The 27,801-nt window shown below is 43.1% G+C and overlaps 3 protein-coding genes and 1 non-coding gene across 9 annotated transcripts in view; 2 read left to right on the top strand and 2 right to left on the bottom strand.

The window, feature by feature from the left end:
* SH3D19 (SH3 domain containing 19) overlaps positions 1 to 14,447 on the top strand; it is an 87,290-nt gene extending 72,843 nt beyond the window's left edge. For all 4 annotated transcript variants that reach the window (XM_027676934.1, XM_027676935.1, XM_027676936.1 and 1 more), the window contains 10 exons: positions 752 to 1,016; positions 2,189 to 2,257; positions 3,531 to 3,603; positions 3,919 to 4,049; positions 6,384 to 6,442; positions 8,115 to 8,302; positions 8,556 to 8,608; positions 9,108 to 9,294; positions 9,874 to 9,971; positions 11,305 to 14,447. In XM_027676934.1, the coding sequence (XP_027532735.1) occupies positions 752 to 1,016; positions 2,189 to 2,257; positions 3,531 to 3,603; positions 3,919 to 4,049; positions 6,384 to 6,442; positions 8,115 to 8,302; positions 8,556 to 8,608; positions 9,108 to 9,294; positions 9,874 to 9,971; positions 11,305 to 11,421 (1,240 nt within the window). In that variant the 3' untranslated portion in view covers positions 11,422 to 14,447. The remainder of the gene's footprint in view (positions 1 to 751; positions 1,017 to 2,188; positions 2,258 to 3,530; positions 3,604 to 3,918; positions 4,050 to 6,383; positions 6,443 to 8,114; positions 8,303 to 8,555; positions 8,609 to 9,107; positions 9,295 to 9,873; positions 9,972 to 11,304) is intronic.
* A 2,373-nt stretch (positions 14,448 to 16,820) lies between these two features.
* Positions 16,821 to 20,919, bottom strand: RPS3A (ribosomal protein S3A). 2 transcript variants are annotated; one of them, XM_027676939.1, is made up of 6 exons: positions 20,894 to 20,919; positions 20,066 to 20,169; positions 18,662 to 18,849; positions 18,281 to 18,489; positions 17,573 to 17,682; positions 16,821 to 16,983 (listed from the first exon to the last, which is right to left on the bottom strand). In XM_027676939.1, exons 1-6 carry the CDS (start codon positions 20,902 to 20,904, stop codon positions 16,862 to 16,864), a joined length of 744 nt encoding a protein of 247 aa, XP_027532740.1. In that variant the 5' UTR covers positions 20,905 to 20,919; the 3' UTR covers positions 16,821 to 16,861. The 2 variants fall into 2 exon arrangements, with proteins under 2 accessions (XP_027532740.1, XP_027532739.1); XM_027676938.1 differs by lacking the exon at positions 20,894 to 20,919 and adding an exon at positions 20,417 to 20,550.
* LOC113964671 lies at positions 17,251 to 17,320 on the bottom strand. Its single transcript, XR_003533255.1, has one exon. It is a non-coding gene; the product is annotated as a small nucleolar RNA SNORD73 (small nucleolar RNA).
* Positions 20,697 to 23,908, top strand: LOC113964552 (ribonuclease CL2-like). Of its 2 annotated transcripts, none has more exons than XM_027676942.1 (2): positions 20,697 to 20,808; positions 23,383 to 23,908. In XM_027676942.1, exon 2 carries the CDS (start codon positions 23,389 to 23,391, stop codon positions 23,818 to 23,820), a length of 432 nt encoding a protein of 143 aa, XP_027532743.1. In that variant the 5' UTR covers positions 20,697 to 20,808; positions 23,383 to 23,388; the 3' UTR covers positions 23,821 to 23,908. The 2 variants fall into 2 exon arrangements, with proteins under 2 accessions (XP_027532743.1, XP_027532741.1); XM_027676940.1 differs by lacking the exon at positions 20,697 to 20,808 and adding an exon at positions 22,839 to 22,971.
* The last annotated feature ends 3,893 nt before the right edge of the window (positions 23,909 to 27,801 follow it).

The following is a 27,801-nucleotide window of genomic DNA, read 5'->3' on the forward strand; positions in this document are numbered from 1 at the left end:
TTAGTAATTTATTGATTTGGCCACACTCTTTGATTCTAAAAATCATGAGTCATGTGTACTGTATAGGCAGCTTTGTTTAATCAATGCTTAGTAAGGGGGTTTTTTTACATTTTTAATTTAAAAAAGAAAATTACTACTGTCACTTGCTAGTCTCTGATTTTGTTTTCTAAACTACTGGTACATTAATGAGAATGTGTTACCTCCAAATGTCAGAGAACTTGAGTATTTTCACCAGTGTTCTTTCTGTTGCATAAAAATGGTAAATTCTTCTATCTGTTGTGTCCAAAGTGGTGTCATATATCATGAGTTTCTGCAGAGGACCAAAAGTCACTTTAGGGAAGTGATAACCCAGGGAATGAGCTAGGCTGATCCTGAAGACCAGTTTTCCCAAAAACTCTCAATAGCAGAACATCCTGCAGCAGCTTCAGACAAAGCTCTTTCTATTGCTAAAAGAAATCCAGCTTACATAGTGGGCTCCCATGCAAGCTGGCAGGCTGTTGATAAGCAAAAGTGGTGAGCAGACTTGGAAATGCGTAGTCAAAGGATCTGTCTAAGGATGTGATCATACAGTCCCAGTAGCTGAAAGAGCTCATGCGTTCCTGGAAAGCTTCAGATGCTACATACTCTGCAGCCCAGGTTGTCATGAATCAGGTTTCCTTGCTGCATACTCTCTAGATAGGGCAGTGGTAGAGGATGAGGTGTCAAGCTTATTAATATGCATATTTTCTCTGATGGTTTGCACAATTTTTAGGCCTGTGGATGGAAAAATTATACCACCTCGACCTCCCCCACCTAAAGGTGCTCCTGGAAGGCCACCTCCACCAAAACTCTCCGCAACCAAGGCCTCCTCCCAAAAGGATGCTCTTTCACGATCTGGTTCTGACATTGGTTCTGATAAAAAAAACAGCAAATTCAGATTGGGACCCAAGAGAACAAAAAGTGCACTCTTTAAAAATCCAGATCCAGCATTACCTCCTAGACCTAAACCGGGTCATCCTCTCTACAATAAATACATGGTGAGAGCTGAGATATTCTATCTGAGACAGTTGTTTTTATAAAACAGTGCTGGTTAAAATAGTAGTGAAAAAGATATTACTATGCTGTGTCATTCAAAGTGCATGTATCAGCATAATCTTCTTTAGAAAATACCAATAGATAAATAGTAATAAGTCCTGTAAGGTAATACTGGAGAAAGCAATATATAAGTGCCAAGTATAGATATATGTGGTGTATTTTTGTGTATATATACAATTTATATTATATATATCTTGTAATGCATAGCTTTTGGGTTTTGGGGGTTCTTTGTATAGTCATCAGTTCTGACTTCTCTTACAGCACATAAAATGATGCTAAATAATTGCATTTGTATGTTGGGTTTATCCATATATATGAAAATGCTTAAGAAAATTTGGAGACATTAGAACTTAAAAAGTAGTTGACTTTGCTTAAAAAAACCTGTAAAGAGTGAGAAATGTAACATTGCTAATCTTACATTTTCATCCTATTGATGCCATCCCTTTTCATTATAAAAATGTTTCTTTTTGGTATTATATGTGTTATTAGGGAATATTAAATACAAATAGATCAGCATTACAGATAAAAAAAGGAGAAAGTCTTTCCTCAGATACTTGAAACTGGTCAGTGATAGAGCTGGTGTAACTGCTTGAACCAATGCTGTTGTCAAAAAAAGAAGCCACCCAGCCATTAACATGAACAACATCAATATTCCGCATAAAGTGGAAACTTCCTGTTGCCTTCTTTTTGATCTTTTACTTAGATTTCTGTATTTTTTATTTCAGTAGAAGATCACTAGTAATTCTCTACCCCCAAATATTACTGTCAAGGAAATTGTCCCCTCAGGTTGTTTTTTCAGTGCCCTCCATGACAAATGATTACACTTCTACATCTGATGTCTTTCTGAATATCTTGTACCATATGGTATGAGACCAAATGGGTGTCTAAGACACTTTTAAAGTGGATGACACCACCTGGGTTTCTCAAAGTGGCAGTTCATATCACTAGCAGTCTATCTGAATGCCTTCCAAAAGGAGCCTGTCCTCTTCCACTGGACTCCTAAATCAGTTACCTGTATTAGGTGGTCTGAATAGTTCTATTTTCACTTGCAGTGGGAATTTGAGGTACTTAGAAGTGAAAAAAACTTTTACATTTGTCTCTGTTTCTGTTCTAGCTACCTGTGCCTCATGGAGTTGCCAAGGAAGATTGTCTTCCCAGGAACACAGGAGAACCATCCTGTAAGGTAAGGCACTTTTTTCTGCTGGTAAATATTTAATGAGCAAGACTCCTGTTGTATTAAAGTATCAAATGCTTTAGTCTTTAAAGGTTACACTGAGAAATGTAATACTGATCTATTAAATCCTTGTTATTCTTTAATCCAAACAAAACTACTGCCAAAACAAAACCCAATAATGGCGATTTGCCTTATAGCACAGGAACATGCTGCTTATGGAGCAGAGCAACAGTAATTACTTGGAGTGCCAGAAGGGAGAGGAAACTGGTAAAGTTCCTGTGTCTCACAGGAAAATAATCACTCCCTTGGCTGAGTATCTGAGAAGTGAGCAAAAGATAAGCGAGTAGTTTTATGAAGTGCTGTACATGATATATCAGTGAATTGGCTTTGACATACAGACTTGAAAGTATTTTCCTCTCTGCTTCTATAGATCCTTACTTGGTTTTAGGGCATGCTGCATTAATATTAAACAGCTAGTGTAAATTATAGCCAGGAGCAGCCTTTTTGACTATTATCAGAAACCTACATGGCTGAAGCAGATTTCTATGCAATCTCTTGTTATCTGTTGTAATTCATATTACTCTGCCCTTATCTTTGTCCACGTTGGGCTTTTTTTGTTGGGATTTTTGCACACAATGAATTACTTCAAATGTAATTCACACACTGTGATTGTCATCAGTACAGTTGAAAAATTCCTAGTGGGTGGGATAGAGAAGAAGACTCAGCATTTTGAATATAATTTCCCTGTATAAAGACCCCACAATGAAATTGTCAGCTCCCCTCAGTGTTACCTTCGTGTAAAGTGGCTTCCTTGCCCCTCTAAAATGCTTGTTAATCAGCAGATGTGCTGCCCCTGCTGAATGTGCTGGGGAGAGTTGGGTTGGGTCTTCACTCCAGCAAGAAAGAGTGCCTGGTGGCACAAAGTATCAAGCACCAGTGCAAAATTTGGCCACAGCCCTTGCAATGAGTGTTGCTATCAGTGGTCCAGATTTCTGACCCACAGAGATAGCTGAGGCTTTGTTTGTACTGGGAAAGTTACATGCCTTCGCTTCCTTTTACTGGCTCTAAAGTAGATTTTGGTGAAATGTATTCTGGTTTACACAGGCAAAAGGCATACAGAATTCAGACCCATAGCTATGTGACCAGTAACCCCTGCCTCCAAGGGTATTTCTCCAATACCAGGACAAAATTGTGTCCAGAGTCAGAACATTACTTTTGGAGTACATACTGTTAGTATGTTCCATGATTTATGAACTACTTGGATTTATTTTGTTGGTTTCAGGATTCAAACCACCCTCCAAAAGTTTCTGACACAAGTGCACCTCATGCTGTAGTCCTGCATGATTTTCCTGCAGGTAAGTAAATATGAATATTCTAGAAGCTTGTTTTACTTCAAGACTTTCAAATGGGAATTTTCTTAGGAATTAGAGCTTAAAAATGGTGTGGAAGCTCAGTCTACAGCGTCTGCCTATAGAGTTGTTCAAATCAATGGGTTTAGCTGTAGATGGGCCAAATCTTTCAGTTAAAGCTCACTGGTTTATCAAGTATAATTAAGACTTTTTGAAAACTCATTCTGTTATTGTCTGTGGTATTTATATTAAGAAGGTTTTACTTAGAGAAAATCAGTGAGTGTGGCAAATACTGTTAACTGAAATGATGTTGTCTTACAGAGCATCCTGATGACTTGGACCTTCATTCTGGAGACATCATTTGTCTTTTGGAGAAGATCGATACTGAGTGGTACAGAGGAAAATGTGGGAATTGCACAGGGATATTTCCAGCCAACTTTGTTAAAGTAGTTGTACGTAGGCTTTATATACACTGCTACATAGATCCTATTGCATTTTTTTCTGGCTCTATTTTACTAAGTCTCCTGTGTGTTTAACTCCATTCTGTATTTAGATAATCTCTTATCCCACTGGCAGTAGAGAAAACATATCAACTTGTTTGTGTGGTATTAGAAAGATACTTGATTTGGCACGACCAGCTTCTGTTATGGGGAATATTTTGCTCTTATTTTAAAGCCAAGTGAGAAAATTATTGCCCTTATCAGATTCTCTTTATTAACTTGGGTAGTTTCTCAGGATCTTCAGAGCAGATTATTTTTTGACAGCTGCCTGTAAGAATCAACACTTGGTAAGATGGTTGCTTTTTGTGCCTTCCCCCCAGTCCCCAGCTTCTCTCATTTTCTTGTCCCTTGAACTGCACTGGAATCACCACTTTTATAGCCATGCAGTGAAATAGGTCAGGGCAGCAATTTGGCCCAACAAAACATGTTTGTTTTTTTCTTCCTAGAATATTGTTTTTTCCAGCAGGAGCAATTTGCCTAAGTGGCTTACTAAGTGGCTGCACAAATGGTTATGCTGGCACAGTGCAAGGAGATTGTGTTGTTGCAAATGAGCAGCTTAAAGCAATCCTGTTACTGAATGTGACACTTGACAGTAAAAGGAAGGCAAGAACAGGTGCTGTTTTGGGAGCCTAGTAGCTATTAATTGAATGCCTTCTCTTTAAAAGAGATACAATATGGTTCTCTGTGTCAAATGCTGGGTCAAACCTTTTGCAAGCCAGAGTCTGAGATTGAGGTCCATTTTGTGGCATTGGAAAGGGCATTGGGCTATCCACACTGGCCATATGGACATGGAGGAATGCCAGACTGACACCAGGATGCTGTGGAGGTGCATGGCCTGGCATTAAAGACATTAAAGACACAGTCAAGTGTCTATGTGGAGCCGGGACAGCTGGCAGAGATGAGCACTGCTGCCACATGGGCAATACCAAGGATTTGGTAAACATCAGGAAGTATAGGCTGTCTGTCTGGTTTGTAGTGGTGTTCTTAGAGAAAAATTGATGTGAGAAGTGCTGAAGAATAAAAACTAAACTCAGTAGTAATAGATCCATGCTCGATTCACTTTCATGAGAAAGATTTGTTAGCTAAATTGATTTGTTGCTTCTACACAAACCAACAATTTAATTTGAAAGCTCTTGCTCCTACTGATGGCTAACAGAGAAAAGGTTTTATGTTAAAGCACTGGAATGAGTATTTGAGGTCAAATTCAGCATTGATACGGACAGATACAAGTATATAAAAGCTAGGGAAGATGCATTTCAAATGTCTATCTAAGTTGTAAAAGGTGGTTACCCTTTGAGGGTAAAAATCTTTTGTTTCAGAATATTTTTATTTTTTTTAAAGACAGTGCAGTACATGAGGCCAATTTGCTTGAGTGAATTCTCCTCTTAATTCATGTCAGATTTAATCTTGATACAAAGTCTCTGTACAATGTGCTACAGTGTGGTTTACAATATTGAGCTGGGTAGTAGGTTAGGCCTGGACACCGAACAATAATACATAGTTACTACTTCCCATGGAATCTTCAGAGCACCACAGATACCAGCCCCTCTAGCAAGAGCACTGCAAAGATTAAGTGTGTTAAATTTCCTCCAGTCCTTCACATAAGCTAATGAAACATTCTTGTTGATTTTATGGGAACTGGCTGATACAATAGTGAGCTGTAAACCAAAGCTCCTCGCCAGAGTCTCTAGGCTTGTAGTCTTACACATCTTACAGATCATCCTTCATGTCACACCAAAAACACAATTGAAATTTTCTTATGATAAAGGACTTGAATGTTGTCTGTTTGATATATCTGTGTATTGATTTTCTAAGTTGTGTTTCTCCAATTCAAGGGAGATTTGTGAGATGCATTTTTGTTTGGAGGACAGCTGGCTACCAGAGCATAGAAAGGATAAGTGTAAACAATAATTTTGTCTATTGTGATATACTGTGCTAGTAAATAATAGAGAGCACTTACCAGTTGAAAGTTGGGAACTAAATACAATAACATGTAGTAGCATCCAATCACATATTCTATCAGTCATGCCACAAGTAGAAACAATAAACCAGCTTCATAAAAGAAAACATTAAATATTGCTTCTTGTTTGCATAAGATTAGAAATGAGAAATCAGGCATAAACCCCCCATAATTTACATTATTATGGTCACATATCAGAGTGTGCCAATGACTACAGAGTGTCACACATCTGAAAAACAGATTATTTTATCCAGTTTCAAGTTTATTGTGGTTATGTTCCCATTAGTTTGAAATGGAAGATTTAACTTACTTTGTTGTCTTATTAGATTGATGTTCCAGAAGAAGCCAACAGGAAAAAAATACCCTCTTCATCACGATGTATTAAGTGAGTCCGATAAATCTTATTTTCTTTCTCATGTTGATTTACAAGGAAGTAAAAAGAAAGATCAACTGTGAAGCAGGTGCTATCAGCACTAAGGTTAATATAGTCAACAATTTATTCACCAAAATATATTTTGAAAATTAAAATATATGTTTTAAAAAAATGAGTATTTATGGTGTTTTAATAAGACTCATATTTAGGTGAAAAAAGCCTAAAACCTCACTTTCATGAAAGTTGGTTACGGAAACATGAAGCAATCTGATTAACTTCAGCAGCACTGTACATTCCTCACTTTGCTCCAGGCCTTGCTCCTTTCTTCCAGTATCCTTATAAGATGCAACATGGTAGGGCTCCTACTCATTTGAAAGAACAAGATAAAATGGGACAGAATATAGATGTAAAGAGATAAATCTATCTATCTGTCTATCCATCCATCTTAAGTGTATAGCTGTACAGGTGAATCTGAAGTTCCGCAGATCAAATTATCAAGTGTATTTCCAGCACTTTGATTTCTGGTTTTCAAACAACTTGTACTAATATCTGTGGGGAAGAGACAATTTTTCATGCTATTTTTTCTGAGTGATGATTTATTGGATTTCATAATCATTCATTCCAGCAATTAAACCCAATTCAGGCAGAGGCAGGAGCACCTAGTATGAGAGGGATCATTCAGTTTGTTCTTTTGATGAAGCTTGGTTTGGCATAACCAGAATTTTCTTTTTAAAAGCTGCTTCTGCAACTTAGAAAGAAACACAAAGTGCTAGCTCTGTCCCAAAAGACACATCTTTGCAAAGATATGAGTAGGGGACAGGGGTGGGAAACAAGCTTCTTACACTGGTTTTATTCCATGATGCTATAGAAAGAATTAAAGCCTATTACTGCTCTTTTTTCAGCATGATATTTCTGATAAATATTTTCTTAGTGTAACTTCTTAAATTTAATTTATTAGTTTGTTAAATTGTTAAATCTATTTGAGTCTGGGGGGAAAAATAATTAGTTTTTTTTAGTATTGTACCAAAGTATGCAAAATTTATTAGATTCATTGGTGTTCCTTTCTTTGATAGGTAAGTTATTTCCCATATATATATCCTATGGGGATATATTTTACAGAATAAAGTATGTCAAAGAAGATAGTTTTTATCTTCTTCCTATGAAACCTCCATGTACTTGGGACAAATATACAGCACCCACCCCCCACCCATGTTTGATTGCATCTGAATGGGATGCTAGCTCGAAAAACAATCAAACTCTTGAAAAAAGTGTATCAGGACACTTACTTGGATATAGGCGAAGATATGAAATGGGACAGATGGCCCAAACCCAAGGTTTCTTAGTGTTGTTTGGAAGAGAAATAGGATCTTTTGCAAAATACTCTTAACAGCCAGGAATTGGGATGCAGAAGTCGTGTCTGGCTCAACCAGACTCCGCTTTGAAACATGTTTAAACCACAGTTTCTCATATAATGCAGATTTACGGCTACACGTACTCATCCTCCTCAGAAAGCAGAGATAAGAACCAGGGCTAGACCCCAATTTTCCACTTGTTCTATCTTCAGTGCATTCTTTTATCATTTTAATTAAACTATCAATTGATATGTTGCACCACACTGCCTTATTATTAAGTGGACAGTAATAATAATAAAGAAACAAAGTAATTTTCTCTTCTGTTTGTGCAGAGGTCCAAGATGTCTAGCACGATTTGAATACATTGGAGATCAGAAAGATGAGCTCAGTTTTTCAGAAGGTGAAACTATTATCCTGAAAGAATATGTAAATGAAGAATGGGCCAAAGGAGAGCTCAGAGGCACATCTGGAATTTTCCCCTTGAACTTTGTGGAAATAATTGAAGATCTCCCTGGAACAGGTATGAATATGTCTACAAAAATCTTCGAAAACATTTTGTACTTCAGGCATATAGGCAGCATATAGGAGAAAATTCCAGAAAAACAGTGAATGAACGAAGGACATAGAAAGAGAGAGAAGACAGGTTAAAAAAAAAAAATCAAAAATCTTAAGAAGCTATTCTTAATAGTCACTTTGAATATCTAAAGTCCCTATCATTATTAACGATTTGAATAGTCACTGCTGCTATTCTAAGTTGTGCTTTACTTATGTAGGTACAGAAGCAGCACTGAAGAACAAGGTGGAGGTTTCTTCTTCCCTTCCTCAGGTAATTAAATTTCATAGGTTAGGGTCAGAATTTACATAGCAGTTTCATAGATTTACAGAGACATTCTGTTATAATGCCAGATTAGCTGAATGTAACACAACTCCCACAGCACACAACGCTATGTGGTCACATCTTGAATTCTGACATTTGGCCTAAACTGATTAAATTCATAGCTTGAAAAATTAAAATAAGTAAAGTTTTTTCCTTTATGCTTAAGAAAATTCTTGTTAGGTCTATTTTAAGTATTGCTGCAGTGATCTAATTTTGAATTTATTAATCCTTCTTCCTGCCACCAGCGATAAAAAGGGATGTGCCTGAGCCAAGATGAAATTCTGTGGTGGTAATTGCTGAAATGCCATTCTAGTGTACATCTGCAGCAACACTTGGGAGAAAGTCAGGACACCCATGTTCTGTACAGCTGCTTTCTGCACTATCAATCAGCTTTTGGGCTCCATTTACGCTTCTAAAATTAATGCATTTCCTCTGTTCACTTGAATAGAACAACAGATGCTCAGTACAGTGGTGCGAAGCGCTTCATGATTTTACAGCAGAAACCAAAGACGATCTATCCTTTAAAAAGGGAGACTACATCCAAATACTGGAACAAGTAGATTTGGAGTGGTATAGAGGAAGACTAAATGGAAAGGAAGGGATTTTCCCAGCAGTTTTTGTTCAGACCTGCTCAGGTACAGTACTCCTACTAAATGGCAATTCATTATTCCTTGGCTTGTGACAGTCACAACAGAGTTCTGGGAGAACCGAACTACTCCACTGTATTAGCAAGACACACACCACCACAGTCTTTAATATTCTAAAGCTAAGCTAAGTTTTTAATCACCCCCTCATAATATAATGTTCTAGTCAGTAAGTAATGTGGGAGGTGACACAGACTCTGGGATGTTTTCAAGTGTGGTTTGGGCACAGGCAAAACAGGACCATTGAGCCATCTTTAGGAGTAAATCACAGGTGCTGCCTCATCTTCAAGCACAAAGAAAAGACAGCTCTTATTAGATATCACCACTGGAAAGTTCAAGTAAGTCAAATTTGATCCTCTTGAAAGCAGAACTGAAAGACTCTGTTAGTACTGTAAAATGAACCGGTGTCAGTGGAGTTTTTTATTCCAGTGGGACAATGAATTTGTTACAGCAGTAGCAATAACATTTGGACACCCTGTAGCACAAACATGAGAATGAGAGGGAACTTCTCCAGAAACAGAGATTTATTTCATGCCAATCCAAATAACTTCTCTTGTCCATGTTCTGCAGCCAGGATAGAGCCGTCACAGTCTGGGGGAGGGAAGAAAGGAAAAGCCAGAGCTCTTTATGATTTTCATGGAGAAAACGAAGATGAGCTTTCCTTCAAAGTAAGTACCTGTCTTAGACCAATTTCCAAGAGGTCTTACACTCCTGAAAGTGCTAAAAAATAAGATTCATCCACTCTTAAAATAGGCTTGAAATAAGAAGAATGAAGCACATAGCATATGCATACATATTAACACATTTGTTAAATGGTCTTTCTAAAAAACACTTTTTCCCTTACCACTGCTGATTCATATTGGCAAAATCTTCATTAAAGACACTGAAAAAAGATGAGGAGTTGCAGAATTCCTCTGACTTCTCTGATCTAGTAAACATGACAAGACAAACCAACCTCATTTTGCAGTACATTCATTTCTTGATCAGTTGATCTGGTCAACAGAGCCACTTTTTTTGACTAGAAAGACAGCAGTGAGAAGGAGGATAATAGTGAGAGTGCCAGTGCTACAGCAGCCAGGCCTCTAAGGCACACCAAGTACAGCAAAATCTTAAATCGGCAACACAATACATAGTTTCTGTGCGAACAAGGGGAAAAATTAAATACTTGCTGGATGCCCAGATCATATTAAGCATGAACAAGAAACAGAGTGCCCTTGAGATTCAAAGTGATGATTTAAGTAATCATGTCCTCAAAAGCAAATTTCTGAGAAACAGCAGACTTTCAGAAGCAGGCCCAAAAGTGTGTCTTATCAGTTGAAACACACAATATATTCTAAAACTAGCAAAATAGTTAGCATTAGCAGCATGCAATGTTGAAAGGATAGATGGTTCTTTAAAGCAGAAAAGGGGAACAATGGTACTGGAAGAAGGGCCAGGGCCATAACGGTTCTTCAGATGAAGAGTATGGCACGGGACAGTGAAAACTGGAACAAGGACCAAACACAGGAGCTGCAGTTTAAATGGCCACACTAAGCTCTCGGATTATTGCTGTTCCTTTTTGGGAAAGGAAAATTTCCAAAGAGAATGGGAAAGTTTACAAGTGCTAAAAAATATTGAGACTAAAAAAAAAATCTTTCCAGGGTTTTAAGAAGAGAAACCCTTATAACAGAGAGGGGAAACACACACAAATAACAAGTGGTCTGTGAGGCAGCTTTTAGTGTATCTGCCTGCCTGGAGAGCTTAAGCAACTCAGGAAGTTATCCAGCAGTGCTCTTTTGCCCCTCCAAAGGTTTTTCCCCATAGACGAGTATTTACCCTAAAGAGAAGCTTCAACTGGTTTTGGCATACAATCTCCGAGAGATGTAACCAACAGAAGAGACTGGCCACATCCTACTTCTCTTCTATTTGATTGATATTAATTGCTTCTAAATAAGTCCAGCTATGCATGCATTAACATTGCACAGTAAGCTGTACTGACTCACATTACTCCTTCTTTTACAGGCAGGTGATATGATAACAGAGCTGGAATCTGTAGATGAGGACTGGATGAGTGGAGAGATACAAGGAAGGTCTGGGATATTTCCTAAGAACTTTGTTCAGATTTTAAAAACACCATGAAGTGTTGCCTCTTTTTGTACTCCCTGCATGTGGGAGAGAATGTTTTCTACCCTAAAGGCACAGCAAAGGCATCAACGTGTGTTGACTATCAATGTTTTGCACTACTTTTTCTAGACAGTCATACTAGTGTCTTTAAGTCAAATAAGAACATTTTAGTCCTTTGTGACAGTGTATGTAGTCATGTTTCATGAATGCTCTGAGAGCAAAACAAGCAGGATTTTTAGCGGTTTCCAACTAGGGGAATATTGTGGTGCAACACCATTTTAACTTACATAGCATTCTAGTGTGTTTACTATCTGGTATTACATTTATCCTGCACAAAGTCTGCATAAAGTAAACCGCTTTGGGCTTCTTTAAAAACTTTTTAAAATCCAAATTTAAAGAATTGTTTTAATATATAATTACAATGCTCAGTATGTAGATGGAATTTGATATTCAGGTTTCATTACTGCTTGAGTTCCACGCTAGCAGTAGAATCCACTTGTTTGTTTTATAACTTAGAGGACAAGAAAAATAACTGGTATTTCATAGTAGAAAGGTATCAAATCTAATACTGGTAAGAGGGAAAACTCAGAAATAAATCCTTGTGTAGTATTCTTCCTTTCTTAGCCCAAGCTGCTCATACAACAAGATCACAGAAGTAAGATTTTTAAGTATTTTGCCTTTTACAAGTACTGTTTAAATTGGTATGAATCATCTTCGACCTTTCTCCCTTTCCCCAAAATACTTTCCAGGTACAGGTTTAGATTTTTCTACTGCCTACTATTCTTCAAGCATTATCATGCCCTTCTTTCCCAGCTGAGGATAGTTGTGACAGACAGCGTTTACTGAGCTTTCTCAGATCCCATCCATGGAGTAGCTGCACTATTCCAAATATTTGCCCCTCCACTCCCGTCATGAAAGTGGAAAGCCAGTCTTCACTCAGTCTGCATTTCATTTGTCACTCAAGCACTGGAACATACTTCAGTAACACTATTCCTAACCTTAACATGAAGGGTATTATACAGCCTTGGTTTTAGCTTTCAGCAGACGTGGGAGTAGTTTCCAGTTTGTTACCACATACCAACTATACTGAGCATCATCATAAATGGTCTGTCAAGACATTAAGGAAAACATGCCTGGCAAGAGGTTACTCCAAGCAGCTCTAACCAAGGCAATAAGTAAAAAGTAGCAGTGTGGCTTGACTGACAAACTAAGACAGACATGACTGAGGAAGCTTCACATTATAGGAACTTCTGGTAGTAGATTAATTTTTGTAACACTTGGCTTCTGACAAAGTAGTTAAATGGCATCTAACTCCATCAGACTGGAATAGAAAACGTTATGCTGCAGTTGACTCTTTCATTGGTGACAGTATTCCATCATTTCTGCACTATATAACAAAGAGAAACCAGTAAGATGTTTGCACGAGTTATTACTTCAGAGAGCCGCAGGTCACCAGGTATCAAGATACCCTCAACAAGACTTTTCTTCATGGTCTGGCAGTTCAGGTTGCAGGAGGGCCAACAGTTGAGTGGTGAATGGAGACTGGAAACTAGGATCATGAGTGACCTTGAGGTAGTTTTGACTTGGTCTTCCTACAGCTTTATCAGTGTGAGCTCTAAGCATCACAGCAACAAGTCCCTGCTGCTACAGGAGATCAAGGTGCATCTAAATTGATGCCTAAGCAGGCTGGTGAGGGTTGCCCTTCGCTCCCCGTGCCCTGCACTCTGGTTACCATCACAGCAGGTAGAAGCAGGCTTACAGCCAAAACTGAACTGAGGAACAACCCCTGAGCAGGGAATGGGCATCCAGTCCCAGTAACTGACTACAGCTCACCTGAAACAAGCCTGAGGAATGTGCAGAGCAGGCATGAGGTCCTCGGCACCATTTCACTCAGCAGAGTCACAGTTAGGCCACAGAACTTGCACAGACACAGGCATTTCCCCCCTGATTTTTTCTGTTGTGTATTAAAACCACACCAATACCATTTCCACAACCAGGAAATGAAGATCACACAAAGTTTTGATGAGCTGAGAACTGAACTTCTACTTCCATTAGGTTATTAACATTATAAAACAGTTCTAAATTATGTGCCATTCTAGGAGGGAAAAACTATTTGTACAGCTATTATTCAGTTTTAGCATCCCCAGCAAGCCTATCTGGAACTCCTGTGGAATCAAACTTAGACGTTACCCACTGCCCAAGCTTTCCTGCCAAGAGATTCTAAAACTTCTTGTTTCTTACTCCAGTAAAACACTATCTCCTAGAGAAATCCAAGGAACACCCATGCCCTCCAAAGATATACTATATCAGTATAGCGGTAGGTGAGAGTTAAGTGTATGATGTTTACCTATTGTCTGGCAGTTTTCTAAAATTTTGATACAAGTCTTAAAAGTAGAACTGATTTTTTTATATTTTTTTCTTTCCATTTCCTCGTTCCCATTTTTATAATGTGTAATGTTTTTGTAACTTCCACTGTTTCAAGGCAGTGCCTATCCCTAGACAAGACCACTCTGCTGTATGTTAATCATCTCCTCCCTGTGGGGCAGGGCAGGGAGAGCAGCAAGGCCTTCTATTCACAGCACCGAGTGCCATCTAAGGGCTGCTCGCATTGCTGCAGGCAGTTGAAACAGCGCCTTTGTGAACACTGAAACAAGTGAGATACTTGGCTTTTACAGGAGAGGGTTTTCTTAAGACAATGCCCAGCACCACCATGAGACTGCCTACAGATCATAACGAAATTCCTAAAGTGTACAAAAAAACAGGAATGAAGTGGAGCACAAATCTTAACTGCAATATAGTAGCAAATTTCAGCTGTAACCTTGAAATATAGCTAGACCTGTGTGCGTTAGCAAAACAAGAAAAGTCTAATTTGTCGAAATACTGTTTGACCCACCCTCTGAAAATATCTTCAGGAAGACATCTTTGTTCTGTGTACAATTAACAGTGTCCTAAATATACCTTTGTTAAGTCCAGTAAGTTTGTTATGGTACCTCTGTAAATTAAGAATGTATTTAACCAATAAAATTTTTGTAATTAAGTCATGCTGGCATTTTGCCTTATGCTGTGGAGAGCTGAGCTTTCCACTTGACAGTTTTATAGATCTCATTCTGCTTACATATTTAACCCCACTGCAAAGAAACGCCCAACCCCTAGACAAATACCAATAATAATCAGACAAATAATATTGCATCCATTTTCAAGTAGTCCAAACCTCTCAGAAAATCTGGATGGCTTTAACAGAGTTTATTCAAGCCTTTGGACTCAGGTACATTCAACACTTACCACCTGCAGAATCTGTGACGCTACGAGCAGCAACCAGCTGTCACGGCAGGGTGTCACACACGGTGTGACTCTCGCTGTGCCAAAATTACTTGTACTGATGAGCAATTCTGCACGTGATTTTGGTGTGCTCTACTGACTGCTGCTTTCATACACCATGATTGTTCAGCTGGTATTTGCTGAGAGAATACAGAGGATGCACAAAATTTTCTTTCCTGCTTGCTTTTCCCCCCATCTGAAATCCCGATACAAAGCACGCATACATACATACCCAGAGCCCCTACACAGCAATACTGGCAGTCCACTGTTCAAAAACATAACATTAAGAAGCCTGAAAAAAGGCAAGTTCTTGTTCTTTCTCCAGATCCTCTTGGACTAGACTTTTTGCAACAACTCCTCAGACATATGGCTGAAGGAGAAAGTAACAATATCCAAGACATTGAAGTTTTCAGAGAATGAGTGCAGTTAGGATTCCTAACTCTCCCGGCCTACAGAGAATACGGGCCAGCTGCAGGCCCTAATGATTTGTTTGATGGAACCACTGCTAAGCAGAGGAAACAGCCAACACACGGCTGTTCATAATTGACAGCTCTGACAGTCCTTATGCCAATCCAGGCCTTGAATAGATATACACAAACATCTGCGTGTGCACAGCTGCACTGGAACGTGCTGTAGGTTCAAGGCTTTCCAACCTTTCACCACACTTACCCTACATCACAGTTCATTTTTCTAACTCTGGTGAGAAGTTCTCACTTTTGTTATAGAAGTGAAGGGGCATTTGTTGCAACTTCTGGCTTCAAAAATATGACTGACTGGGACTCCTGAAGGCAGACGACACCTGCCTCAGCAGTACTAATGGGAAGAGCAAAGCAGAGGGTCAAAAGCAGAATGATTCCTTTCTCCTGTTACAAGATCATGAGTGTTGAGCACTCACTGCACTTCCACTACACCAACTGGAAAAAGCAGAACGCATATTAAATTGTAACTTGGAATCACAACATGAAATCACATCACCTGCAGTCCTCTGAAGTAAGTTTGAAAACATTAGTTTCATTTTGCGTGATTTGGTGCAAACCAGAATTACCAACTAGGAAAAGGTGAAAATCCCTGACATGGAACACTACTGCCCTCATGGGTAGCAGGGCCCCTCTCCTTTTCCCTTAGTAACTTGCTGAAACTATAATATTTCACTATTTTCCCCCATTTCTTATCCTATGCTATATGACAGCCAACTGCAAGATCTACAGCTCTCAGTGACCTCCCCATCTTGTTCTCAGATTTTAAATCAGAAACTTACCAACATTTTCACAGGACTAATTCTAAACAAAACATGTTCATAGCACAAAAAACTCATTTCAGTCAGAAAAAACACTCCTCCATTTTGAAGCCTGAACAAGAAAAAATGCTATCAGATAATAAACAGTCTTAAAATTACTCAGCAAATCCCTCAAGTATGCTTTGTTTTCAGAACACAGACCGTTGCCTTTTTACAGTATAATTTTTCCCCCTAAAGTTTCACAGGTTTTTCAGCCATGATTAGTTACCCCTCAGTTCTGACAGAGGTTAAAAACCAACATGCAACCCCCTACTGCTCTTGAGCATGCTCTGCATTTCTGCACTGCTCAAAACAAACACTGCTTCCATAATCATAACTACAGCTTCAAGATATTTAAACAACTTGATTATGGGAGACCACATCTATCCCTCAAGAGGTTGTATTAAATTACCACGAGGAAGCTTAAACATATACATGTAATTTTTAGGCAAAGTCCACATAAATCCCCAAGACTTCCCTATAATAAAAAATTCTGAAACAGCAGAAAAATTCTGAAACAGCAGCCCCATTATCCCTGTACAATGCTCCTCTTTGAGGCACCTCTCATTAATGCAACCTCTGCACAGATACACATTTCTTTTGTGAGGACCAGAATTACTGGAAACACCAACATACAGAATCCACAAAAAGGACAACCTCCCTTCCACCCATCTTGCAACACCAATCATGAAAAACACCAGTCTAACACAAGTCTTTTTTCTTTTTTTTAAACCAAGGCAATAGGTTTACCTTACTGAAAACCCATCCACACATCCAGCACCAATATTGCCCAGTAGTAATACAGGCAACCAAACATTAGTTCTGTATATTAAAACTTTTATTTTCCACCAATTTTTAGTTTCAGACAGATTCTTGCACGGGCGGCTCGTATCCATCAGCTCGCTCTACTTTAGTGCCTGCCTCATCCCCAGAGGGCTTTCCAGCACCACCACCTTCACCATGCAGCTCCATCAGCTTGCCCACTAAAAAGAAGCAGCAACATAAACAGTGAGAGATGCACCTGTTCAAACAGTTTTAAATTACTCAATTGCTCATCATACACAAACCACCAGAACATTTAATACAGGTATGACCAAGTTCATTCCAGAAAGCTCATGGAAGGAGATGCTGCTGCAGTATCTGACGGTCAGACAGAAGAAAGACTGAACTAAGTGCAACATAACACAATTACAAATTAAACTTTTTCTAAAAAGATTTGGACTCAAGAACCTACTACTGCATTACATGGGAATGTCAGAAAATGGGAAAATAGAATCATTCCATGTCATTTGGGACCGAAACATTTTGTCATCATTCATTCCCAGGGTAAAGCCTTTAAGCATTCAGCAGCAGTTTCAGGTGAGAATTCAAAAAGCTCTGAACTCAATGTTCACTGCTTTGCTTTCAATCCCGGAAGCCACAAAGTCAGACAAGAACACACCAATTCAATACTACAGCTACATAAGTTCACGATGCTGCTGTAACATCTTTATCCAAAAGCAAACGCATTTAAAGTGACTGCTTCCCACATCCTTCTCCAGGAACACTGAACGTCTGCAGTAACTGACTTACATTCAAACTTGGGCTTCTTCAGCATCTTAACCTTGCGGACGTAGACGTCGTGCAGAGGGTAAATGGACTGACAGGCCTTCTCGATGTCCTTGCCAATGCTGTCTGGGATCCTGAGAAATCAGAGCACAGTAGTGCCACAACGTTAAAAACTCTGCCTGCTTCTTCACCAGCAACACAGGCTTAAAAAAATCTTTAAGAGTACAAAATAATCTATATAAGTTCACATCATTAATGCAACCTTCACTCTGACATTTTTCTTCAAGTATGTTTAGATTCTAAGACATTTCCCTTGCAGTGTTAAAAGGAGCATAGGGCAAGCGTGCCCGTTTTGACAACAAATCTCCAATCCAACTTTTGGAAGCAAATATCACACTTTGGAAAACCTTCTTATATCATAAGAACCCAGAACACCCACAGCCCCAGCTGATGAGAATTACAACTTCAGTCTACAGAACCACAAATCCTCTGGAGAGCACGATTTTACATTTATGCAAATGTGACAGTGGGTACGAGTCAAACAGGATGCAGAGACCAAGAGAAGCTATCGGCAGAAAATGGCCTTTGGCTTTCCAACATGAGGGGCTCCCTGCCTGGTCTCTGCCAAATGGCACATGAAGCACCAGCATTCTCCAAGTTCTCAGCAACAACCAACCAACAAACAACTATTGAAACTGTAGGGGAGAAAAAGAGAACACAGCCAGAGCTTACAGCTTATTGACAACTTCCTTCAGGTCATTGGTCTGCACCTCCCGGGTCATGATTTCCATCATCTTCTTGCGGATCTGCCGGACCTGCTGATGCTGGGCATAGGAGGTCTTGCGGATCTGGTTATTGCGCTTCTTGGTGAAGCCCACACAGAAGAGGCGCAGCAGGTAACCATCCGTGGTCTTGACATCGACGTGGGCTTCAATCATTGTCTGGAAAAGAAAGAGACATTTACCCTCACATGACAGAGAGGTTCCCCAACCCCTCTAACGCGACATCATTAACACATGCCGCTGCCACCTCAAACACAGCTTCACAACACTCCAGTGCTTCCCCCCTTTCCTAAGGGCTCCAGCAGGAACACATACTTTGTTCTTTACACACCTGCCATTTTTTGACCATGGAGCACATTTTGTCCCGGGTGAGGTCCATTCCATGGAAGTTGGTCAGACAATTTTTGCCCTGAACATCCTCAGTGATCAGTTTGAATTTACGGAAGGCAACCTCATCATTCTGCAGGTCAGCCAGACTCACTTCGAACACACGGCCCTTCAGTCCGTCAGAGGCAATTTCTGTGCGATGCAATAAAATAAAATACCTTTTATTAACATTAGAAGCACACTGTTCAAATCAGATACCAAATTCCCATTGGATGTTTTCTAATGGTGGTGATCACAGAATCACTAAGGCTGGAAAGGCCTCCAAGATGGAGCCCAACCCCTGGGGATGCAATGCCAGGGCCTTGCAGCACTGCAGTTCATTTATGTCTTGAGCCAGATCAAATCAATTCACAGAGCCAAATACTGGGTTTTGTTAACTCTGGGATGAATCTTTCCAGGCGACTGTATCAGATGGGGAACATGAACATCAGCGTGCTGCGGACTGCACCACATGTAATAGTTTGGGTTGTTTTAAGTGGAACAGGTTCCAGAATATTTGAAAATTATGAACAGCAATGAAAACAAAAATGCCACAGCAAAAATGAAACAGCAACCAACACCCCAGTCATTTCACCGCTCCCCCTCTAACAACCATTTTAACACTGGCTGATTCACACTTGGTTTACAGTGACCCTTATTTTACTTGTTTCACGTTACAGTTCAAAGTAATGATCATCTTCATAAATTTAGTACAGGGTAACTATTTAGCCATTGTGCACAGCTAGGCTTCCAAAAGTACTGTTACCCCTATCCAGATCCCCCTGCATCCCTAAGAGGTTTCCTTTTCCTAAGGTGTGCCAGATCCTATAAACACAACTTTACCATTCAGTGATACACCTACACGCATGCACATTAAATCAGCAATTCCAGCTCTCAACAGACACGAGACACCTTTACCCAAAAGGTTTAAACTTTAGTCTCTTGACATGCTGGTCGTTATGATCCTGTTATGACCAAGGTCTTCTGTGGCACTGTCCCACATCTCCCCCTGTGACAGTCAGAATGACTCTTTAATTCTTAACTTTTCTCCAACTGACTAGGTTACCACCACAGCAGCTCATTAGAAACATCAGGCCTATCCTGTCCTCCCATGGTTTGGTTTCTTGTACAAACAAGGACCTCACCGTATGAATTTCCCTGCAACTAAGCTCATTTATTCAAACAACTTGCCCAACTCAAGAAAACTCACTTAAATCACCCAACTGAGTCAGAAGTGCCAATTTTTAACTTCCAGGCTCATATTATTACGAGCAAAACCCATCTGCCAGCAGTTCTTTAATCGAGTCCCGCTTAGACCCAGCGCACGGAGGACACATGCCCCTCTACTGCACAAACCCCAACTACTCACTAGTTCCTTGGGTCCTGGTGACAAGTGTCTTCCCGATGTTTCGGATATTAAACATCGCCGGTGCTTTGACATCGTACCAGTCCTTCTTGGAGAAAGGATCGACCCTTAAATCGAATGAAGGAAAAAGATTTTTTAGCCGACTTTCTCAGGCCAAGCTGAGCTTCAGTAAAACCTCCCTCCCCACATGCCGCCTCTCCAGGCCCAGGCCCGCCCGGCCGCCGCCATGACAGCCCGGGCCCCGCTCCAGCCTGGCCGCCGCCGCCATCCGCCCCGCATCGCCGGCATCCCGCCGCCGCGGCGCTCCGCCCGGCGCCCCCGGGCACCGCCCGCCTGCGCTCCGGCCGCCCTCACACTTTCTTCTTGGCGCCCTTCTTGCCGCCTTTGGTGAGGCGCTTGTTCTTCCCGACCGCCATCGTCCTGCCCGCGCCGCGAAAAGGCGGGGCGCGCGCTCCCGCGAGATTATACGAGACCGGCGCTCGCGCGAGACCTGCGAGCACGGGGACGCCTCTCGCCGGGAGGGGCCGGGCGGTGCCCCCCCCCCCCCGCCGGGCCGTACCACGGCGGGACGGAACCAACGGCGCGGGGGAGCTGGGGGAGCGCTCGGCGCGGCCGTGCCCGTGAGCGCCCCCGCCCGGCACAGCTGCGCCCTGCGCCCTGCGGAGCGCCCGCACCGCGACCCTGAGATCGGGGACCCAAGAGCCACAGAGACCAGGCTCGCTGCGCCGGCTCTGCCCAGGCGAAAGGTAGGTGCCGTGGGGTAAAAAGTTGCATCTTTTATACAGTAAAGTTTACCTGAACCCACCTATCTAATACATATTCTCCGCCTACCTAATGCGCATTAGTTACGTTTCCTTCCTGATGCCTTCAAGCTGAATTATCTGTCGCCAGGCTGAGTCTTCTCGCCTTTTGTAAACGTAACTGGTGTCGTTGGATAACTTCTACGGTAGAAGTTGCTTAATAAAGAAAAGAGCTTTTGTGTTTTAAGCGTTGTGTAAGATTACGTCATACAAATAAATATGCATTAGGTAGGCGGTTCATGTAAACTTTATTGTATAAAAGATGTAACTTTTTACCCCATGGTGTGCTTGATATGTGGTAACCTTCATCTAGCACCCTGCGCAAAATAAGCAGTGTCTCCTTTCTAAACTAGTCTCTGTGTCTGTGTTTAGAAAGCTCCCAAAATCGGCAACGTTCCCATGCCATGGGGTGCCGAGGGGACAGCCAGAAGTTCCTGGTCTGGGCTTCCCCAAGTACCTCAGCTGATGGCTCCTCTTGCCACAGGGCAGCAGGAGGCTCCGATCAGCCCACCTAGGATGGTGGGCAGGGATGACAGAGGGAGATGCAGTGCCCAGGACAGCGCCAGGCAGTCAGGACTCCCTGGGACAAGAATGGACCACAGGCTCTGGTTCATGAATAGACATCATAGCGACCTTTGGGAAGGATACACCTGAAGGTCTGCCGGGTACAATAGGCTCCAGCACAGGTACCCGTGCCATGCCAGTTAGAGTCAGCCCATTGCCAAGACATCCAGGCTTGTTCCTCCTAATGCAGACACTATCCCTTTTCCACCCCCACCAGGACAGCGGAAAGCAGAGGGTGTCTGAAGGGTTCTGATGAGAGTCCCCATCCTCCTTCCTTGCCCAGCAGGAGCAGGGTATTGTCAGCATCTGAGAGTCAGCAAGGGGGCTGTGCTGACCTTCCCTGTCTGCAGGGTTTTGGCCTGGTGCCTGAGCTGTTCCTGCTGCAGGGGCTGTGCACTTTTGAGGAGGATTTCTTGAGAGGCTGTAGAAATGCCACCAGAGCCCAGGGCAGGACCCTCTGCACTTTCATTGTGGCAAGTCTTGGAACTGTGACAGCTATTTTGGGGAAGGTGGTGCCAAGGACCAAGTGCACCCAAGGCTGAAGGACATGGTGGGCCTGGGACAGACAGGGAGGCAGCTGTGTGCTGTCCTGGGGGACAAGTAGGTCAGGTGACGGTGCCACACACTCAGAAGTGCATCTCTCAGCTGCCCGTGGTTCTAGGACTGAGGCCCACTCCTTGTCCTCCTTGAATCACTGATGGGCTCAGACTTGGCTGCTCATGTGGGAGAAGGGCAGCTGAGGGCTCCTGTGCACATTCTCCCGTTTGCCACTTCCCATCACAGCCTCTATCATGTCTTTGAAGAGGACGATGGAACCACTTGCACCCAGTGGTGACAGCCTCTCCTGGGCAATGCATGCCTCTCCCCCTGAACAGGACATACTTTCCATGGCGGTCCATCAGGATGGTCAAGGGAAAGGGATGGGTCTTTGATAGGCTCAGACTGGCTTCTGGTTCTTTGCTGTTCTCTGCCTCAGTAGAGCAGCTGGGAGCATATGAGGTAGCAGCAAGGCAAAATGCACTTCCCAGGGGTATGAACTTGCCTGCAAGGGGACACAGGGAAAAGGGATGCATAGCTCCTGAAGCAGGACAGCTGTGGATGTGCCATGTGTTTCAAGAGGAGCAGGAGCATCTGTCAGGTCCCCTTGAGGTGATGCTGACGTTCTGTCCCCACCAGGGAACTAAGTATCTTGCCCTGCCACCAAAAGGGGCCCGGGTGTCCTGCCTCTCATGGGACAGGTGGCCAAGCCAGGATGCATGACCCAAGGCAACATGAGCAGGGGACACCAAGGGGATGTGTGCAGACAGTCACGTGGTTTGTTAATGACTACCTAATGACCTTGGGGGGGGCCAGGAGGGTGAATGGGGCCTTCTGGATACCTGTCTCTTCCCAGACATCCACTGGACCTTGCTCTTTGCTCTTCTGCCCCTCCTCCTGGATCCTTGCCCATTGGGCCCAGCTGGGGCCAGTATAAAAGATGTGCAGAGGAGTGGGAGGGATCCCGGAGACCTTGAGGCCATAAGGGAAACTGAGGCGCGCACACAGGTGGGGGTGAGGGATGTGTAAGGGAATGTCTGTGGGAGGGGGCTGTGAAGAACCCAAGCATCCAGTGGGAGAGGGAGGCTGTGTATGGCATCTGGGCACTGGGGCAGGGACCCCATCCTTAGGGGACCCAGGGGTCTGAGGAGCAGGGTAGGGGGTGTTCTGTAGGGGACTGAGGCTTCTGGGGAGTGCATAACTCAGGTGTCCGTGGGGTATTCTATAGGGTATCCAGGCATCCAGGTGAGACACACAGATGGCCTATTTGTCCAGCAGTGGGTTCCCCTGCATTTAGAGGGGATTTGCAAGGGACCCAGGTGTTTGGGAGGGGGAATTTGTAGAGAAATCAAGCATCCAGGGTGGGGTTTCCAGCTGGGGGCCCAGAAGTCCAGATGGCCCTAACCCCGCTTTCCACAGGTGTCCATGGCAGGCTGGGTGCTATGCATGACCCTGGTGCTGGCGGCACTGGCAGGGGTGGAGGGCGAGAGCCGCTACGAGAAATTCCTGCGGCAGCACGTGGACTACCCGCGGACATCCACGCTCGCGGCGCACCGCTACTGCGAGACCATGCTGGCACGCCGGCGGGTGACGGCCCAGGGGAGGCCCTGCAAGCCCTCCAACACCTTTGTGCACGCGCCGGCCCAGGATCTGGTGGCTGCCTGCTCCCAGGAGCCTGATGCCTCAGGGTTCCAGAGCACCCCGACAGCCATGGGCATAACAGCCTGCCGCCTGCGGGGAGGGGACACCCGGCCCCCCTGTGCCTACCGCGCACGGCAGGTCCAGCACCACGTGCGGGTCGCCTGCCGGGATGGGCTGCCCGTGCACCTCGCTGGCACCTACGCGCCCCCACAGTGAGGCTGGACGTGTGGGGGCTGTAGGTGGGGATACGGCTTCTCCCTCCCGCTGGAGGCTCCATTAATGCCTGAAATAAAGGTGTCACAGGCCTGGGCTCCAGCATCAGCTTCTGAGGGAATCCTGTGATCTTACCCCTCTCTGGTGGCCCATAAGCCCCTTGGGTGCCCTCAACCCTGTCCAAGGTGGATCTAGCCACCTATGTGCCTTATAAACCCCTTTTCCCAGCACCACGGATGTCCCATGGACCCCTAGGGTGTCTGACCTTTCCTGTGCCCTCTCTTCCTTTCTTAGTCACTCCACAACTCCTATGTGTGCCCCATAACCATCCCCACTCCCCCAGTCCAGGGTCCCCCTGATCTCTTGGATGTGCACCCAGCTCTCTCCCTCAGTATCGTCACCCTTCAGGTGTCACATTACTTTTCTGGATGCCCCATACCTCCCACAGGGTCCCACAACCTCCCATGTGCCTCATAACCCCCTGGGTACCCCCAACTTCCCCCATGTCTGTCCCATAAACCATCAGGTGCCCCACAGTCCCCTCTCCCACATGCCTCTGACCCCATCTGTGGCTGAAGCTGCTTCTGGGCCCCCTTGGCGCCCCATGGGACTGAGTCCTGACTGGGGCCATACACAGCTCTGGATTATCACCCCACACACTGAACACACACTACACATGAAACATGCACTGTGCACAAAACATACAACCACACTTGCAACGCAAAACATACAACACTCGCACCCCTGCTCCTACACCTAGCACACGTAACACAAGCACATACACACAATACGCACACACTACATGTACACATGTAACACAAGTATTTTCTTGGGTTTGGATGGAATTTCATGCATTTCAGCTTGTGTTCATCACCTTTTATTCTTCATTCCTCCCCGTCAGTACTTACCAGTACACCTATAATCTCCCCTTGCCTGAGCCTTCTCTTCTCCAGGCTGAACAGTCTCTGCTCTCAGCCTCTCCTCTGATCAGAGATGCTCCAGTCCCTTCATCATCATCAACCCCTTGCTGGACTCTTCCCAGTATGTCCATGTCCCTTGTGTACTGCTGACATCCAGGTGCTGTGCTGCTGCAAAAAGGCAGCCCAGGTGCACCCAGAAATTGTAGCTGAGGAGGAGAAGAAGTGCAGCGAATGGACTTCCTGATCCTTTTTCATTGCTCCCTCTCCAAGATAGCTCTGGCTTATGTGCCTTGAGTAACTCAGCTGCTCTTTTTCTGGAATTCAGCAGAAAGGCACTTTGAGGGCCCTCCATGGACTGGCAAGCTCCAACTCTCAAGGCTGCCTGCCCCAGTGAGAAGAGCACTACTTCCTGTGCACTGGAGAGGAATTGGGGTATTTCAAGGGCATTTGGGGCATTTCTGGCCCAGCAACGTCCAACACTCACTTCTCCACCCTGTGTTTAATAAATCATTGCATGTATTACTTAATTCCTTTCTCATTTAGGTACTTTCATGTCCTGCATATCACAGCCAAATGTAAAGTTGCGAGGTTTGTGGTTAATTCTGCCTTGTAACACCACAGGGAGACACAAACTATCATTTCTGCTTTGTGAGTAAGAGTTAAGCGGCTTTCCTAAGGTCACAGAAAAAGTCAGAGACAGGAGCTCAGTTCAGACCTCCTCAACCTGATTTAATAGCCTCCCTTCCCATTTATGTGCTTTTTTTCTGAAGAAAAGGCAAAGGTCCAACCAGAAATGTTTCCAGAACAGTGCTATATGCCACCAGAGTAGTAGCCCAAAGCTTGTATCTGAGTGGTATCTGCCACCAGAGTTTGCTGTGACAGTGGTCAGCCTGCTCGTCTCACCCGCTGTATTGTCAAACAATTCCTTTGCCAGGAACTGGCTGTTGCTTGTTTAGCACATGGAAATCAAGCAAATAATGCTGACACGCATGCTTTGCTTCACTATGGCTCATATGCTTCCAGTGTCCAGCATTTGATGGTATAAAATGAGAGGCGTGAGCAGTGTGTTAATATTTGCAGTGCTACTGTGGAAATTTGTTTCTGCTTCTTGAAAAGCAAGGGCATTTTTGCAGAACCGTAGCAGGGAATTGCTTAAGCAGGCACTGCAAAGGCCTTAAAAAATATTTACTCAGCAAAGTCAATACCAGACTCCATGGATTTGGCACAGTGAAACCAGGCTGTTGCTGCATGCCATGCATGCCAAAATTGACATGGAAAAAGCTTCTCTCCAGTGTTATCACCTGCTCTTAAAATATACCCTGCACAAATACAGCAAAATAAAACTGGTTTCTATGCAGCATTTGCTCTAATAATTTTTTCCATGGAGTTTTGGTGTTCTACCTTCTTATAACCAAATAATTCATCCAAGCTATGTGGCAAGCTTTCCAACATCATGACAGCTTGAAAAGCTGTTAAGAGTAGAAGCACTTGTGTGTCAGATTTGATATACCTATAAAATCAAAATCTCTTTAATAAGCAGTTACTTCTCTAACTTTAAGCATTAATTTTGCTCTTTTAAATGAAAAACACTAAATCTTTTGAAGCAGCCATCAAAGGAAGGAGAAAACTTTACGTTTTCTACCCCTCCAATGTTATGTTTTTAGTTCCAGAAGGAAATACCAGGTATTCCTCTTTGTATTCACACTGTTTATACACTTAAAATAAAGCAGGTATCAACTGAGATTTTAAAAATCCATTCTTTTTCCATTTGAATTTGTCTGTTTTTTCATAACTGTATCTCACTGAGAAGATCCAAATCGTTTAGACCGATTTTCTTGAGATTTTTGGTCTGTTTAGCATGAAATACTGCTGGTCGTATTATGGGAGCAACAGGAACGGGCTTCACATCACCCTAGAGATGACTATTGAAATCACTTTCCAAGTCTGGCTCAAAAGAGGACCTTTTACTTTCTCATATGGCACATTTTTCAATGAATGTGCAACTTAAACAATTTAACCACAATGACTAATTTCTACCATCACAAGTATTTCCACGGGTCTTTTTTTTAAAATTATTTATTTACTTGAAGAATGATGGGTTGGAGAGACTAGAGCTATTCCTTTATCTCTAGTAAATGAAAAGGCCCTGGATGTGGCTGATGGGCTCACCCTCCCCTGTCACTGAGAAGTGGCAGAACCCATCCTCACTTTCCTGTGACCAGGGGTTTAAATGCTGGCATGTTCCCACCACTACCCTATAACACGCGACGCCAGAGCTGGAAAAAAGCTACTGCTTTCTGTGAAGGTATGAACAGAGAGGAAGCAAAGAGGAAGGACCAAGCCTCCAGGAGTACCTGGGAATTTTGCTCAGAGTTGCATCCCAACATGCCATATGTGGCAGCTCAAAGAGGATCTTATCTCACTCTTGATGTCTTCAAAGTATGTGATAATGGCCCAGGTGGCTGACAGAGCAAATAACCAACCCCAGCTATTTCCACCTACACACAAACCTTGGGACAGAGATTCTTGAAGGAGTCAACACTGACAAATACAAAAAAACATATCCTTCTTCCCGCAGATACCTCTGTTTCAGCTATGTTTTTTCTGAGGTCCTGCCACATATAAGGAGGAGCCAGAGCAGCCCTTGGCTCAGTCCTTTCTCCAGGCATTGGAGGCAGTTGAGGAAGGTGCTCGATGTGCACCACAGACCTGCTTGTCCTTCTCCCTGCGGCCCCATACCGACTGGTGGCCTTCCCTTTTGCTGCTCTCTTCCACCACCTCTGTGCTTAGAAACTGAGTCATCTCTTCATCTAATCTCAGAAAAACATGCGGGGCTCCTTCAAACAGGTTCTCCAGCAGTTTCACCACCCTGCTGACCCATGTGAGACCACATGCAGCAAGTCAGAGCCAGACTTTCCAGAGTGATGTGTTCAGGACGATCTGTTGAACAGCGGTTCCCAAGCCAGAAAGCCCCTGCCACATATGCTGGAGGGAAGGGGACCCAAGAGTCAGATGCAAGAAAGTCAGTGTATTAAAAAATCCCTGGCAGCCACAATTGGAGCCA

The sequence above is a fragment of the Neopelma chrysocephalum genome, unplaced genomic scaffold (assembly GCF_003984885.1).
Source record: "Neopelma chrysocephalum unplaced genomic scaffold, ASM398488v2 Primary Assembly neopelma1_42b, whole genome shotgun sequence".
Taxonomy (NCBI): domain Eukaryota; kingdom Metazoa; phylum Chordata; class Aves; order Passeriformes; family Pipridae; genus Neopelma; species Neopelma chrysocephalum.